Source organism: Sitodiplosis mosellana, unplaced genomic scaffold (genome assembly GCF_009176505.1).
Source record: "Sitodiplosis mosellana isolate CC-2019 unplaced genomic scaffold, AAFC_SMos_1.0 Smas_scaffold_6197, whole genome shotgun sequence".
Taxonomy (NCBI): domain Eukaryota; kingdom Metazoa; phylum Arthropoda; class Insecta; order Diptera; family Cecidomyiidae; genus Sitodiplosis; species Sitodiplosis mosellana.
In genome coordinates this window covers 328,536-346,870 of record NW_022601438.1, presented here as the reverse complement: position 1 = coordinate 346,870, position 18,335 = coordinate 328,536, and the positions used below count along the sequence as shown (strand labels likewise).

General features: G+C 36.4%; 1 protein-coding gene across 28 annotated transcripts in view; it reads right to left on the bottom strand.

The window, feature by feature from the left end:
• Positions 1-18,335, bottom strand: part of LOC129577481 (sorbin and SH3 domain-containing protein 1) — a 98,744-nt gene that overhangs the window by 41,405 nt on the left and 39,004 nt on the right. For 17 of the 28 annotated variants that reach the window (XM_055464614.1, XM_055464591.1, XM_055464605.1 and 14 more), the window contains 6 exons: positions 1,748-1,923; positions 1,593-1,680; positions 1,396-1,479; positions 1,126-1,238; positions 796-865; positions 234-269 (listed from right to left, as the gene is read on the bottom strand). In XM_055464614.1, coding sequence (XP_055320589.1) covers positions 234-269; positions 796-865; positions 1,126-1,238; positions 1,396-1,479; positions 1,593-1,680; positions 1,748-1,923 — 567 coding nt within the window. Of the gene's footprint in view, positions 1-233; positions 270-795; positions 866-1,125; positions 1,239-1,395; positions 1,480-1,592; positions 1,681-1,747; positions 1,924-8,827; positions 8,882-8,967; positions 9,304-13,037; positions 13,161-18,335 lie in introns of those variants that run through there. The other 11 variants (XM_055464601.1, XM_055464602.1, XM_055464607.1 and 8 more) reach the window with 4 other exon arrangements.

The following is an 18,335-nucleotide window of genomic DNA, read 5'->3' as shown; positions in this document are numbered from 1 at the left end:
TGTGTTCAAATTCGGATGCGAATGCACATTGAACATGTTCACATTTTTTTCGTGTGTATGTGTGTGTATAGCACCAAAAATGTATGAAAAAGATCGTGGTGAATGTATTCACCAGAATGCAAAAGAAAATGATATAGTGCTTTGATTATGAGCGCTTTAGCATAACTATGAGCGCAAAAAACTAATGCCATATTTAAAAATAGAGAGAAAAAAATACAAAAGTTGATTATCACCTCGACGAGTTTTGTAGCGGACTGTCACATAACCATCTGAAAAAATAGAAAAAGCAAACAAAAAAAAACATGGGGAAATGGGTTAGGTTTGTTCAGTTTTCTTTTGGAATATGTTTTTGTTTTAAATGATTTTAAGCCACCAATGGATATCAAAGTTGTTCATCTAAATGGACACCAAACAAATGAAAAATAGGAATGGAATACAAGCTACTAGAGTCTGAACTGGTACACAAAAACCATAGACGATTACACTTGTGGAACAAATACAGAAAATAAATATTAAAAGCACAATAAACAACGGCAATTTGAATCTGGAAACATTCAAGTTTTAACAAGCTTCGATCGCCACAATGAGATGCCATTTTGTAATTCTTTGCATTTTTGTTGCCACGTTTCAAAACCTATTCGTTTGCTGGTGTTTTGTGTTTGAGGCTCGTGCAACGCCGAACCACCAAATTGGGAACATTTTCGCTTGGAGTAGTTCTTTGTTTGGGGGGGGGGGGGGGCCATTGAATCAAGATACGGAATAAAAGGAAATGTATTTTGTATGCAAATTACTCACCGCCATCGCTAACTTTATGAATTGTGTTGTACATTTTTTTGTACCATTCGTGTTGACTGTCGTTCGCCTCCTGCAACAAAACAACATTTATGCGTGTTCTTTGAAAGTGTGCTCTCATTCATTGTGCTTTTCACTTGGCACTTGTAGTTAGTATATATAGTTTAACGATTAAATTGCACATTCAAAGTAGGAAAGAAAAAAGGAAACACAACAGAACTTTGACACTTAGCGAAAAAAAAAGAAGAAGACATTGTGTGAGTAGAAAGTAAAAATAATGGATTTTTTTGCCGATCACCATTTGCACTGTTCACAAGTAATTGATAGTCTTACCGATCTGGATGTCACTTCAACAGGCTCACCGGTTCGTCCATCAGATGCCATTTTTCTTTGTCGCTCGTTTTCCAAATTTTGTCGCTGTGTTACGTACTCGTTATGGGAGTAGCCTGCAAACGAATCCGCATCGAATCGATGCAGAGTATACGGGAGACAGAGAGACACAGAGAGGGAAAAAAAAGAGCAGTCGATTTATATTTTGTACTGTTTTGTTTTCTTTTCGATATCAATAATGTGAAAAGATCGTTGTGATGTGAACACACGCACTTGCATCATTTATTTGCCGAACACCAGCTGGATAATAAGATCGAATTTTCGAATGGTCGGCACCGTGTTCCGATGTTGAATGTTCTGCAATTAGATTCAAGCGATTATTTATGGCATTCGTTTCAGTCGACCGGCTGTGCAATCGGTCACATTCTTTCTCTTTCTCTCTCCAATTCTCACATTCTCAAACAACATACCTTTATATTTTGGTGATGTTGGTGGTGGTTGCACGATGATAGTTGGTTGTATCAAACTCGGTGTACTACCTGAGTGCATCTGCTGTGACTGAACATTTTGACAAAGGATTGTGATTAGAGTGACGTTTGTTTTTCTTTCTCTAACAGGAAATTACCAGGTTTTTTCGTGGAGTAATGGGCGATTCAAATTTGACTGAACGAATGTCACGACGTTCGGCTACTGGTGTACTGGGTGTTGAGTGTACAAGTGATGGTTCCGATTTAAATTGGCCGCCTTCGTTTGGAAATGCTCGTCTTATAGGCTGTGGTGTACCGCTTGGTGACCAGATTCCTATTGTGTAACAGCAATGACAACAAAAAATTCTATTAATTCAATTGTATCCAACGAATAAAATTGGTTTTTATGAGAGCGAGCATGCTATCGATAATTACACGGGAGATTATGAGTAATAGAAGCTTAAAATGTGGTTAATCCTTCATGAATGGACTTATAAACACGAATGAGCTTCATCCGAATAAAATGATACAATAATATTTCATGAAAAAAAATCAACTTTACAAAAACACGCCTTACAAATTGTAACTATTTATACAGATTCATATAAACAACACGGATATTATTGAGTAGTGGGTACGTGATGAAATATTAAGCAATAAATATAGAAGCAAAAAAATGAATGATATGATTTGCAAAAATAAAATTCAGTTTATTTTCGGAATTAAGTATTTAGTTTAGTCTCCACATCGTATTTCTGTATTTGTTCGTGTGTGCTCAAACTGATTAATTCGAGAATGACAAAAAAATCGTGTTCTACGTCAGATATCGTTTTTTTTTGTCTTCAATCGATTCCCATCAAAATTTCGGCATCACAAAACAAACACATGTTAACTTCAAAAATCAACAAACATTTGAGGACTAAAAATAACAGCGACCAACTCACACGCAATGACTTAGGAAAAAAAAGCATCAAAAGATCAATCAAATAAACGGAAACTCTGCAATGAACATAAAGGACACTGGCAGCTAGGTTATACTGGTATCACATCGAAGTTTAAGGTTTTACCGGTTGGACCTTCAACCGATACATATCGAATGCGATAACCTGTCTCTAGGGTGTCGTCATTGAGAATTCCATGTGTATGTGGGTGTGTGTGTGTCTATCTCTCTCCGTTTTGATTTTGAACGTTACAAATATATTTATATACCTCGATAAATATGTTCATTTGCTTAGTACTAAATGTTAATGAAATCACAAGTTGATTAAACTGAACAGATAAATAGGTGATGTGTGTATGTTCAATGTCATAGATTCCAAAAGGACATCTAAACCCACTAGTTCGTAAGACCGCCTTTAGACGGGCAATAGAAAAAAGGCTAAATACCGTAAACGATACGTCAGATCACAATGTTTACAACTACATTTTTATCCGTAAACGTGTCTTCTTCATCTTTGTCTCTTTCACTTTTGGTCAAGCGGTTCATTAGTTATCAACAAGAATTTGCGCGAAAAACAAAATTTGACAGAATTAATTATTTCCTTTCAAAATTAGACACATTTTTGACACTTTAAAACAATGGTTTTGATTGTTCTCGGATATTTGTCAATAGCATTTTTCTAGTAAACTATGAGGAATTTAGCATTTTAATTATTTTTTTCGTAATCTACGCCCCAAAATCAGCTCAAAGTGAGCTCCCCAGCTCTGTAAAAAAAATGACGCAGTAGAGGGTTAAGGTATTTTGGAAATAAAGTCGAATCGTTCCATGGTTCATACAATGAATTACATAAATATCGATGGAATAGAGGGCGCCATTGTTTCAACATCCAGCTCGAACAAATAGAAAATCGAATAAATCGACGGAGCAATAAAGAGGAAAATTCCTTGTGTACGTAAAATGCTCATTGGGTTAATACTCGAGTAGATTGCATAGCATCTGGTTTTCATTCATGCACAAATATACAAACACATATATCATGTGAAAATTAAATTAACAGTCAATAGAGCAACTGTGTGCGATGGCACACATTCTAATGATCTGTTTGCAATAAAATCAGTCGATTCAAATGTTTCTCTCAATCACGATGATATTATTCAAAGTGTGTACGATGGATTGTTGTGTTGAAAACATTACTTCACATATTGACAAATAATCAAAATGTCTTGAAGAAGATTGTTTGATTGCATTCCGGCAAAACCGAAATCGATATGGTCCGGTCCGGTCGTCGTCATCATCATCATCATCATCATCATCATCGTTGGTTGTCGATATTATATGTATACATTGGTTGTGTGCCAATAATTCGGAATGTGCACGCTCAATATCACCGGACAATGGATTAACATATGGGCGAATTGTTCATAATTTTAGATATATTTGTTGTTTGTGGAATGGTTGGTTACAGCCGTTGCGAGCAACAATCGCATCTCGGCATGCGGTCAAGCCGTTACTCAGTTTCGTGTACTCGGTGTGTGTGCTTATGTCAAATCAATACGATAAATATTTGATCGGCCAATGTAAATTGCAACGATGAATTGCGTCGATATTCCGAATATTTCTGTTTCGATTCAAATAGTCTCTATATCGTGATTAAATTGAAAATAATGTCGAATTTTCATCGACAATGCACACACATTTCACAAAATAACCAGGCAAATTTAAGAATTGAACACTATTTTATAAATAGATTGTTTCTTTGAATAACATTCCACAACCATCGTTTTGGTTGTATGTTGTTCTTTTCCCTCTCTCTAGCTCTCCCAGTGTGTAACGTGTGCAAATGTGCGCACAAAAATGAGTTTTTGTTGATCAGTTAATTGTAGAACAATCGAATTGAATTTATCTATTGAATTTCGTGTACGGTTGATGGAAGTGGAAAATGAAATAAAATAGTGGCGCAGTCATATCCGATAGCCGGAAACAACGCATCAATAACTTTTTCGATGAATCGGAAATTCTCTGCATATAAATAAAATACAAAACGTCTGGATATGCAGAAATAAAATACTAAAAACAAACGAAAAAAAGAACAAACACACACACACACACACACACACACAAATAGCAAGAGAATACAGCGGAAAAAAATCAAGTCGCACACAACGAGGGTAATTCCGAACACGTTTAATGATGCAAATAAATTTCGTATTTAAAATATTTGATCAAATTTTCGTTGTGCTGTATGTGTTTGTGTGTTTTTGTTTTTGTTGTATTTGCTCCACAATTCAATAGAAAATAATTAGCGTATGAACATCCGCTCATTTTGCCTTGTCAAACAAATATTGCATACATGAGCATTGTTTGGCATGTCAAAATGTTCAGCATATTGTATGTACCCTCCTCAATTTTTTAATTTCTGTTCAGATTTTTCGAATGAAATGATTGCACATTTAAGCATAAAAGCATATTTTCAGTCAAACCACCATCCTCTTGTGAATTCATTGAAATTCACAAATTTCCGATTAAAAATACATCGAATTGTTTTTAATGGATGTTTTCAATTCGATTAATTATGATGGACGTGATTAACAACAACGTTAAGGTCACTAAGACCAATTGTTTAATACTCTATCGCTTCAGTTTTTTTTTCTATGGATATTTTAAATCACTCCTAGTTCACAACATTCATTACAAATGCGGTGTCGATAATCATATTAACGATAACAATCAATCTGCAAATATAATTAGATATTGAACAGTACGGCATACAATTTTTTTCATCATCATCATCTATCATTTGATTTCGGTTGGTCTTTTCATTAAATTGATGTGCCTTTTTTCTACTCTCCCACAAATATGTGGCAAATGAAATTAATTGCTCTCTTTTTTTCCAGTTCATTAAATCAATTTTGCTTAGAACTGATGATTTTGGTTGATGCCGCGATAATTTGTGAATGTCAATTGGATCAACACAACAATTTCAATCGAAATTGGTCTATACACAAATCCAATGCCAAATTCGATGTGGACATGCAAATCAAATGGAAAAAAAATCGACACCATCAACCAGCATAAATAAATCAAATGCGATTGGATGAAACGCATACACACCCAAAAGGCAGAGAGTGAGAGCGTGAATAATGTCAATCAATTTCGATAATTTATGTGAGTTAAATCACTTCCTTTATAATCATTCAGCAATGGTTTCATTCGCTACTCGCATTTTTTTCTCGTCCATATACAAAGTATTACTTGCTCCCGTTTGGTGCGCACAATGATTGATTATAAAGTTATCCAATTAGTTTTCAATGATTCGATTGCCCTCTGCAATCAATCAATCAGCATTTTCAGCAGATAAGAATGCATCCAATGTAAATTAGATTTCATTTGATCGAATTATAAAATAAAGTTAATTCGTGTGTCAACTGAATGGGGAAAATGGTGCTGCCTCGCCAAACGGAAATCGATTATTTTCAATTGTATATTCGGACCATAGAGCGAGAATAGTATTTTCGTTACGTTAAACTCACTGTGAATTAGTTTAAATTCATTTAAACAATTCCATTTCCTTTGTACAAATTGCTCCCTCTCGCGCTTGGGGTCATATCAACCCGCTTTTTTACCCGCCGTGCTGTTGTGATTGTGATTAATATTCAAATTGGTCGATTAATTTTTATCCTCACACAATCGACTTTTTTGACCTGAAACATTTTCACTATTTTCAACGAATTTAAATGGTTCCATGCAGCTGTCAATGATTTTGACTGTGATTCCGATAATTCTAGCGTAACACATTATTGTATTTGTTTCTAGACACCAGAGAAAAACGGGATACGCAAAACAAAACGATGCAAAGAGGATTATGCATTTCGAATGTCTGATTTGTTGTAGGATTTATTTTTCTGTTTGCGTAACATTATCAGATTTATTTAGTATGTCTGCATTTGAAATAGCGAAATGGAAAAATAATGATCAGTCGACATATAAAAGTGCGCAATGAGCATCAGTTTTAATTGTTTGAATTGTTTGCTCAGGGCGGCAATACTGCATTTGCTCTGTGCTGATGACATATTTTCTCATATTCCGTTTAATTTCCTTTTTTTTTTCAATTAAAAACTTACTCAACTATTTACTAATTTATTATTATTATCATCATCATCAGCAACAGCAGGAGGTGGAAGAGAGAAAATGCCATCACACAGATGCGTTTCGTGTTCGATGACATTGTTAGGCATTATGTTTTTGTCTAGCATTTTACCATATGCACTGGTCATATCATATATTCTCCCATTCCATCTGCTGAATCCAAATTATGTTAAAGTGCTTTAAACCACAACTTTGGTGAATTGCATCGTGTGCATAGCATTGTAGATGGTGCACACACACACACACTCACAGCAAGAGGGTAGAGATGGAGTGGGGACAAAGTGGAAAAGCTCATAGATACACAGCATATATATAGTAGTTTGCTTCAAATAAAAGGACGTCATAATTGCATTACCAAAACACTGCAATGGCTTTTTTGTTGCCGATTTAATCAATTAAAACTTTCGCAAAATTCACTAATTTTACCACCAACGAGTTAATACTTTTGCAAAATATTGCGAGAAAAGGATGTGTCATTTGGAATAGTCGACCCTATACAGCTTTCAACAAAGTGATTAAAAATGGCCGTTTACGTTAGTAGCATTCGCCAATGTTTATGGTGACTTCAAAAACGGTGGCTTGAAGGTCCATCTCAATCAGTAAAACTGTATCGTTTATGAGGTGGGGAAAAGAAACTTTTAGCTTTTACTCGGAATACTCGTGCATACAGCAGGCCACAATGTGATTTCCATACGATTAGAAGTTTTACTTTGACAAAGTGACGCTTCGTAGTTTTCGTGCGCGGTATGTATTAGACGGTCACATTTTGTTTTTGCTTTCGAACGAACGAATAGAGGAGAGAGAGGGAGAGAGAGAGAGAGAGAGTACGAGAACAAAATCCGTTTGCAAATAGGCGTTCTTGAACCAATTATCAAAGTGAACCGTGACTGAAAATCATTAATTAATTTGAAGAAGAAGAAGAAGAAGAAGAAGAAAAAAGCAACAGAGACAGCGTTTCTCTAAGTCAAAGCGCTGATGAAAATCGAACAGATCGGAAAATAAATGGTGCCAATACGTATGACTAAGCATTCAATGAAGTCTCTCCTAAACATCCGAAAAATGCTTTGTCGCAAAAAAGCAAACAAACAACAGCCACGCGTCTATCTCAAATAACGAACGGGAGACAGAGACGCTAAAACACAGAGCGTACAATAGAGCTAAGGTGACGCGTGCCCCGCACGACCAGTTCATGAACGTTTTTCCTTGATTCCGTTTTTTTCTCATACCTTTTTTTCTGTTCGTTCGATTTTCCTTCTGCATACTATTTATATTCGCGATGTTGTTTGCATACTTGAATCTCTTTGAATATGAAAGCGACGATGCTTTTTGAATGACTCATCACGAAATGTTGAATGCACTGCCGTCGTCGTTTTGGCTTGTGTCATTATTGTGTCAAATTTTTCACTGGTTTCCTTACTGCTTCGTTTTTTTTTTTTCTTGTATTTTTCTTCTTGCCACACAATTTATATGTCTCTCTCTGTCTCTACTCTTCGTTGCCTTTACGCGACTTGCATTTGTTGACAATTTCAAACAGTGATTTTGCGACGCGTAACAGTTTGCTAATTTTAATTTCAATTTCGTGGGCAATTAAATACTTATCATTTGGAGGACTACAAGTGATAAAAATCCAGAGAGAGAGAGAGAGAGAGAGAGAGAATGAAAACGAGAGCGAGCGAGAGAGACGCAAATATTTTTCAAGTTTAAAATGAATTCTGACCAATGGCGTCAACATAACTCGGCCAATTTTAATGTTCGCAAATGCACTCATGCCGCACAAAGAGAATGCAACGGAATGGATAACAGAAAAAAAAAAATCGGCAAGTTGAACATCTGCAATTGCGCTACGATGCGAGTGTTGAATTTTATTATGCAATCTTAATTGAAGCTACTGCCGCATGCCCTTAATTAATGTAAATCAAGAGTGGAAAACTTGTTCAAGCACTAAAAATGCGATTATGTTAAATTGAGTTTGCCATTCTATGAAAAGAAATGTATAAAGATTCTTTCTTGGTTATTTTTTTGTGTTCTCACATTGGCGCAAAGAAAAAATGCAAAAAAAGACAATTAAAGTTAGAGAGACACTTGAAAACAAAGTCAAAAAACGACCCGTTTGTAAAGAAAGAAGTAAAAGAAACACACACACAAATAATACCTTTAGGGGCGGTCGCTTTGAACTTCGGTCCAAATACAACGGGTTGCTTATTATCTGTCAAACATAAACGCAATTTCAATTTTCTTCTATGCATCCAACTCGTCCTGTCCATTTATTTCAGTTTTTTTTTTGCTACTAACCCTGAACCATATTGCGATTGTAATTACACACTGATCCAATACCGACGATTAGATCTCTGCTTCGACACACACACGCAAACACACTCACTCACAATCAATTATTGTTCTTTTCTCACTCCACTTGATGTGTGCGATTTTCTCGAAGGAATTTCTACCAATAAATTCGACTGTTGCTAATTCACTTTTTTTTATCTCCTTTAGTTTTCTTTATAAATTTTTTCTATTAACAAAAAAAAAACGTATCTAAATTGCATCCCCGCACACATCCACTTCAGTTGGTTCTATTTTATTGAGTTTTTTCCCGACACAAGCACGATGCGTTTTCTTTTTCCACCTCTGAAATGGACAACATTGAGATAATATTCACTTTTTGTGAGTTTATTCGCAAACAATGAAAAAAAAATGCACGCTACTTTCTGAAAAAAAGTAAGCTTCGATGGATACATGCAATCAATTAATTTCGACTCTTTTCCCAATGAAATTAATATAAAAACCCGGACAGAAGAATAAAAAAGAACAAGCGCGTGTTTTTTTGCGTGGATTTCCATTCGAATGGCGCCAAGACGCCAACGAGATACAATCAACAAACAAGAGAACGAAAAAAGCGCGCACACAAAATCTCATATAAAGACACACACACACACTATTCGAATTGTGTATTACGCGAAACAAAAATAGAAAAATAGAGAAAAATGTGTAAGTACAAGGCAGAACCAGAGACAAAAACAGAATGTCAACAAATTTTTATTGAGTTTCAAGTCAGCGAAAAAGGAAGTGGTAATTTCGTACTACTGTATCATTCACGGCCATTGGGAACTCGAAGAAATAATACGAAAGCATTGCAAGATCATGATGGCAAAAAAAACAACAAAAACACCAACAAATTAATTAGGATTGTTCGATTCGAATTTTTTTTTCAAAGGAAATAGCCATTAAATCAAACGAGAGAAAGGGCAAGAAAGAGAAAGAGAGAGAAAGCATAAGTAACATAAACAAATATTTGCTCAAAAGCACTTCCGTCGTTTGGAAATGATGGTGAGGTGATTCGTCAAATTGTGATAGGTTAGGACGACACACCATCATAGTTTCGTGTGTGCAAAATGCTGAAAGGCTGCTGCTACTGCTACTGCTTCTCATGCAGTCATGATAAACTACACCGTATTCAACTGCCAAATGGCTTCATTCGTTTGCTTGCTGGCGTGCTCACGAAATGTCATTTTTCTTTGGGTCAAGAGAAAGAGATATTGTGTGCACTAGTGCTGTGGTGCGCCGAAACTTTTCGAACAAGACAACAACAAGAAGAGAGAGAGAGAGAAAAAAATATATGAAAAATGCACATAAACACAAAATCGCAACCGTACACCGACAGATCATAACGAACACCAAAAACGAAACGAGAGAATAAAGTAAAATGGGTGGTACATCAGGTTATAAATATGTTTCTGGTAGAACGCGCTCGTTCACGTATATATTTTCGGGAATATGGCAAAGGAAAAACTGCGTCGAGAGCAGAGGAAAATTAAAGAAAAGATAGAACAACCGTACGAGAATGAATGAAGAAAGAACGAAAAAAAGTGCCGTACACACTAACATATATACCGTCATATACTATCGTCTCTCTTTTGTATGCGAAAAATTGAATGAGTTCAGCTTTTATACTCATTTCAAAAAGCGAAAACGAGTGAGAGAGAGAGAGAGAGAGAGAGAGAGAGAGAGAGTGGAATAAAAAAGAAATGTGTGTTTTTGAGCAACAACAAGACGAAATTGTAGACTGACGCGAATGGTGCACACTTGGACCGTCGAATACGATGCGATATAAAATAAAAAGTAGCGGCACTAACATGAATTCCAAATTGTTTTCTTTTCATTTTGTTTGGCGACGTGTTTTCGTCAGATCATCTTTCAGAATAGAATATGACCCGGGCTTATTGTAAATTCAAAGCGACCGCAACGAGTCGCCGAACAGTAGCAGCCAATGAACAAAAGCATGCAGCAGCAACACGATAAAACCGAAAACGAAGCACCAACATTGAATATTTATATGAATTACATGAGGTGAACTAATGTTCAACGCGAAATAAAGAAGAAATAAAACCAAATTAAAAGAAATTGCATCATTTCCAATTACACTTCTTTCTCTTTACTTTTTGTGTGTATTTGCTGCAGATTGAGTTTCAGCATCATTAATTTCATTTGTTTTTGAAGCAGAACACGAGCATCGAGAGGCAATGTTTGGTTGAAGAGAGCCGAAGTGAAGAGGGCGGGAGGGCGGTAGTGGTGAGAGAGGGAGAGAGAAGAAGATATGGAGAGCGTGGAAAACAAGAATTGGAGAATATTATCGGGAAAATGGATGTGTGTGTGTGTATCGTCTCTTTGCCCGAGACACTCTTTACGGCTAATGTGCAACAAAATCATTTGCTGAAGCCGACTTTTTTTTATTCGCTTCATTCGTTGGCACAAAATTTATCGGTTTACGACGACTGAAGTGACTTTGGCGTTGGTGGTGTTTGCAGTGTTCGCCATTTGATTCCGTCATCTCGATATTGAAAGTGAAGCATAGACAACGAAAAAAGAAAGCACAACGAGCACCGAGTTTCATTTACTTTTAATATTTGTCGCATTTCTAAACCGCAGTGATTTTCGATTTGTGTACATCATCTATTTGTTTGTGCTGTTGTCGCTGCCGTCGTTGTCGTCGTTGACCGGATGTGCCGTTTGAAACTTTTGTGATGGCATTTTCAATTCGGCCTGTGTGTTCGCCTCCTTCGCAACATACACACCAATCGCAATGACACACTAGTCCGAATAAATCGAGCAAACGAATGAACGAACAAAAAGCAAACACCGAAGGAAAAGAGACACACAAAAAATCCTTATCATTGTCATTTCGAGTATAAATCGAATTGAAAAGGAAGGAAGTGGAAGAAGAAAATTTTCAATTTTCCGAACTTTCCATGAATGTGAGCGCAGTTGGAGAAAGGCGATGGATCGACTTTGGGTAAAATATGAAATTCAATCACCGAACACTTGATTTGGCCATGGCCAAGAGCGCACATTACATTGAATAAGTTCCATTTTTCCATGTGCTCTTTTGTCGTTGTTGCTGTTCTGCTCTCTCCTCTTTCTTGCTTCAATTGTCGCTCTATTGCTACTTTTTTCCCCTAGCTCAACAATAATTTATATCAACAATGCCATTTTGACAAAGAAAGACGACAAAAAAGTTGTAATCGATTCGTTTTATTAATGAATTGCTTTCGCTTTGATGCATTTTTCTCTCACATTCATCCTCATCGACCATTTTTTTTCTGTGTATGTTTGTGTGTGATTGTTGTGCCGATACCATTTCGCTGAATCCCCATTATGATCCACGCATATTATTTCATTCTATCAGCACGACGCATGAATCACAATGAGAAAATTGCATTGGATTGAAAATAATACATTTTTTAGGCTATCTACAGCAAATGGCGAGTCATGTGAATGTCTAAATGAATTTGCTTCACTGTACGACTCCATCCAATAATACGTTTAATTAAATCATTTGAATTGGTCCAAACACAATTTTCAATTCTCTGTTATTGTTTTTCCCCTGTTTGCTTCAACTTTTCTCGTTTTTTTTCTCGAACGGTACAAATTCATCGGTACAAATTGTCAAAGTTTCAACTGTTTACACACGCTATCCAATTTCAAAATTAAACACGGAAAATTACTATGCACCACACTGTGTGACGTACAAAAAATAAATTCGATAAACGATAACAAATTCAAATGAAAAGCGAAAGAGTTTTTCTTATGAAAATAAATCAGAGTCAACGATTTATCACCGAACGCAAAATCAAAATGATAACGTTTTGTTGTCGAATTGCGTAATCAATCTGGTGTATCTCCCTTCGATTCTCTCGTAGAGTGCATTATTTTTTTTTCTTTTCTGCGAGTAAACAATCAACAAATTGAATGAATAATTTCGATGTCAAACTTGTTGTCGAATGTGGGCAACCAGAACACAGAACGAAAGAAATAAAAAAAACTTGAACGAGAGAAAAATTAACAAAACGAAACCGAAAACATACGCAGTGTAAAATTATCGCGTCGGCTGACTTAATGTCCGTCTCGAAAACTGAAAACCCAAATTGAAAATTCAAAATAACATATTATTCAATATTCGAGAGTTGAATCGCTGTTTGCAGTGTATCATAATGATTATAGTTTCTATCCTTTTCGTGCGAGCCGCTTTGCTCTTTTTCCCTTCGTGCATTTGTGCGCTCGCTCCCGAGCGGTGATTTCAAGTCGACTGAAACAAATGTAATTTGTTGTATTTTTTTCCTCAACTCTGCTAGTTTTCATATATGTGTGTTCGTTTTCCGAATCGCATGAGAATAAAATTGTTTGATTTTTCAGTTTTGTTGATGTTTCACACACATACACAAACACACACACACACACACACACACAGAGCGGAAAACCGAAACCGCCGATGGCGGTATGTAGGAGCTTGAAGAGTTTGTGTTGGTTTCGAAAATAAATGTGAAGAAAAATAAATCGCGGAACGAACAAGGCAACAACATACATACACATTTTCTTATTTTCTTCTGATCGGCAGCTCGCGATAGAACATCAACCAGCTAAAATTCGACTTGCTCCACCTTGAGATTCGAGCAGCGCACGATAGAGAAACGAACACAGACATTATAATCACATACGCATGAATGCGAAGCATCTAGCTGTAAATATTAGTATTCTTGACACATTCGAACCGCCAATACAATGAATCACGAAAAATGTGCACGCAAACACAAAAACCACTCAACATCGAAATTCAAAGTGAAATGTAATGAAAATAGAAGAATAGATCTTCCTTTCTTTCTATCTACTGCTGCTGCTGCTGCTCGGAATTGAGAAAATGCTTATGATGCTTGTGATGCTTGTGTGTGCGAATATGTGTCTCGGGGAATGAGAAGACAAAATGAAGACGAGAATTGTCAGACGCGAGACTTTGCCGTAAACGAGCAAGGAGTGTACAGCGAATAGCGCGCATTTTAATCGTTCGATTTCTTGAATAACCATTTTTAAAAATAGCACAGGCGGTCGAACCGAATGGCCGATTTTCATGTGCGAATCGACGAAATAACCACACTCACTTTGAATCGTACACACATACACTCACTCACACATAAATGATGATGTTACCGTCACCAGCTCAACTGCTCTCTATATAAACCATAAATCAAGTCTCACTCTAGCTATGTCCCTACTACAATCATTCATGGCACATAAATGTGCGCGTTCGCTCGTTCGATCGGACGAACACGCACGACAGTGCTACCGTCTCGTTTGTCTTTTTCCTCGGCATTCGGCATGAATAAAAACAGAACGACTGAGTCGAATTGAGCGTTGTGTTCGTGCTTGGCGATTTTTCTTCAAAAGCAAAACGCTCAATTTAATTAGATGGATTGGATTTCGTCATTTTTCTTGAATCAAAACCGCAATAATTCGTTCGGAGCCGAACAAAAGTGAGAAGACAGAATGAATGAGAGTGTGAAGGTACGCTCCTTCACTGAACATCAAGCCTTGGATCAATATGGCATTAAAAAAAATGCCAAGAAAATTTCGAAATAATAAATGATTTTCTGCGTAATAATATGCTAATCACAGGTGCGAATTATATTGAAGACGAAACGGGATAGGCATTTCCCTTTTGAATCCGGCCCCATCGTAACACCGACCACCAACAGCGTACGCGTACGGCAGACGGTTGGATATCATTGAATTGTACGCTTTGTTCAATCACCTGGGCATTAATTAAAAATGATAAATGATGACCATCAATTGGCCGGCTCACGCTCCCGATTTTGCGTTCTGTTATGGTTGATGCTTTTTTTAGAATTCGTCAAATCTCAGGCACCAAACAACAATCAAAATTTGGTTACACCTCTATTTTTAAACATCATTTTCTGTCAATGATGTGATTTTATGTATGTATATATACACATTTTCAGGCTGGCTGATTTCAACGACATCTTGCTTTTTCAAATTCGGAATTTTTCGGTGGAACAGCACTTGGCGACGTTTCTTTCGTCACTGTTTGCCTTTCTGAATAAAAAAGACAATATTCACAGACGCATTAGTGATGAATGCGTCGACAAAGGAGACATAATCTCATGCGATTTCGATAAATCATTGGCAATCGATAGTTCGTATGTGTTTGTGTGTGCATCATGTGCTATGGTTCACACATGCCGAATATCACTTTTTAGCCGACTCAAATCCCAGAGTTGGCTCTAATTTTATTGTTGATTACATGCCATTTGTGAAGGATGATGATATAAATATAAAAATTATGCAATTGGAATGCTTCGATTGCAATCTTAATTAGTAGTTATATCGTTTTACACGGATCCAACCGATTTATAGTATTTGTTTGCTCAACTTCATTCCAATTGCTACTAATCGCTGTGATAACCGATATAACCTGAGATACTTCAATTGAATAGACGAACGGAATCGCAATTTTTCGCAAATTAGATTGAATAACGAGAAAATGGCCCAGCTCTGGAGTAAGAGTAAGGCCCAGCTGGTAAAATTCATGTTATTCAAATGCTACAAATGACTTTTCGTTTACTTAGTATTACTTCTTTCCTTGTGCTCGTCCCTGATTCCTTCACTACGAAGATGGGTTCTCAATAAATTTTCTTTTCCGTTTCATGTTAGTTTTGCCGTTATACAGTCGAAAGAAGACAAGGAAAAAGCGAAGCGATAACGTTTTACTTTCTTTCATTTTCTTGAGTTTTTTTTTCTGCAATGCTTTCAGTCTTGTTCATCTCGTTGCTCAAACGATGTTGAGCAGTGCAAAGGCGAACATTTAAAATTACAACAAACACCATTTTCGATCCGTCAGAATGAGCTTTTCTTTTTTTTCGATTCGCACACATAAAAGTGGATTGGATTTGGAAACAGAAATACTTCAAGTCAATGCCTGAAATGTTCTATAAATGCTACAAAAAGAATAAGCATTTACGATGGAACCTACACACGATTCCGAATGTGTACACGTGTGAATTGAGTGCCGCTCTTTTTTCTGTTGGAGCCTGAAACCCCACATCAAATTAACACTCTTACGTTCACACTATATTCATCTCCATTCGTACACATTTCACTTCTTTTGGATCGTTTCCCTCAGTTCCACTTGCGCTTTTCTTTTTTTGCGCTGTAGTTTTTTTCCCTGAGAAAATAAGCGAACCATTGCGAGAAAAAAAACCCAGCCATCAGAACAAACAAAAAAATGACACACACGCGAGAAGAAGAATCTCTCGTTGAGAGTGTGAAAGAAAGCATTAAAACGAAAATCAATTGTAGCACATGTTGGTTTTACGATCTCTGGGTGGGTTTGCCAGTGGCATTCCAAAAGTTTGCAATGTTGAAAAAAACAATTGAAAAATAAATGAAAATGCCTGAATTGACACACACGCTCTCACACTCACACATGCCAATCGCATCGCATCGCATCCATTTTGTGTAATAACGATCGATAGTCATTCGCGTTAGAATTGAAATCTAACGATGAGTTGTGTAGAAATTCTTGAGAAATGAGCTGAAGGTTGTTGGCGGTGACGGCGTAATAATACATGGATGCGAGAAAGTATCAAAAAGCAAGTAGAAAAATAAACATGACACAAAATGTTTGCATAAATTTGCTTTCAAAATAGGTTTCATAAACATCAACCCATTCTCATTCTGACACAACCAACCGTTCTCATCTCTCTCTCGCTCTCCTTCGGAATGAATCATTTCTGGTAATAATTTTCACGAAAATATGCATTAATTGGAAATCGAAGATTTTGAATGGGGAGAATATAATCCAGAAAATGTAATAAATCACGCATTCCAAACGCTATTTTAAATGAATTGCTATCGCTCCGATTCGAAATGAATGCAAAGTTTACCGCCGTTACCATTGCCGCTCGACCCCGGGAGAAAAGTTAGGCAATCCATCAATTTGGCGCTTTGGCATTTATAATATGACGTCGATTATTTATGCTCAAAATAGAACTATTCGAAAAGTGAAAAAAGCAAAAACACACTTTATTTTTCAGTTTAATCAAGCATTGAAATTGGTTCATTGGCTGAGAGTATACGTATATATGTATTGAGTACACACGATTTCGTGCATCAAACTTGAAAATATTTCAAAGTCATTTAGTCACTGTAAGCCATTTGAGAACCCATTGGGATCCACACAGCGCTCTGTGTTGCGGCTACAATTGAATTTGGTTGTGTAAATTTTTTTTGGCCCCCGAAAATTTATTGTTTTTATCTACTCACAGTGAGCCCACTTTTCGCAATCGTATTTCAAAATAATTTACACACAAATTTAATTATTATTTTGGATTTAACTACCAAAATTTCATGTAGCTTTGCTGAGGGAGAAAAGAACTATCTAAATTGTGGCCAAATTTATTATCCTCATGGTGTTCTAAACCACCATAACGATATTCTCTGGAGAGGGACAGTTTTTGCGTTTCACTCAAATCGACTATAAATCTAGCAGTGATGTTTATGTCCGTTGCAAAATACAGAAGTCAAACACAATTCATTGCCGACTTTTCACCATTTTGAATTGAATGCAACCATTAAAGCAATACATCTAATATGGCAACACTCTGGGGAACTAAAACACGGCTATGCTAACTGCATTTTTGCCACATAGCTAGTCTAATTGCTTGATTTCTTAATGGGTGTTTGATTTTTTTATTGTTAATTTTGTTTAGAGATGGGATATCCTTTTGGAGAATGTGTTGTCTGTGTTATTGAATTTGATTTTTGAGAGGGCGAAACCGTAGAAGCGGCAATGTCATGTTTGATTCATGTCTACACAAGTGAAACTATACACAGTGGTTAGTCCAACCGGAATGGATTTTCGAAAGCAATTTCTTTACTTGGCATCATCCATAAATGACATTTGCAAAGAGGATAAAATGTTCCGACGAACGAACAATTTAAATCCAAAATGAAAGAAACAACACGAAAAACAACCTTCGCCGAATTTCACAATGTTAGAAAAAAATGACACTGGACTTAATCTTAAGATGCATTAGCTAAACATGTTTTCGTGTTTCATTGTAAAATTGTTTCCATTTTTGAGTGAATTCTATCTCCGAAACGAGAGAATGGAAAAATGTAGAGTGTGTGTTTGTGTGCTCTTTTTTTTTCTCCCGCTCAACGAAATCGTGCTGGCGATATGTTGCACTTGCTTTGTCTTTATTAGAATCGACAGTGCTGAAGTGGGTTTGGAGTGCCAAGGAATTTTAATATCACTTTGCGGAAGTATGCTTGAGGGAGTCATCGCACTGAATGTTTAATAAAAATTTAAT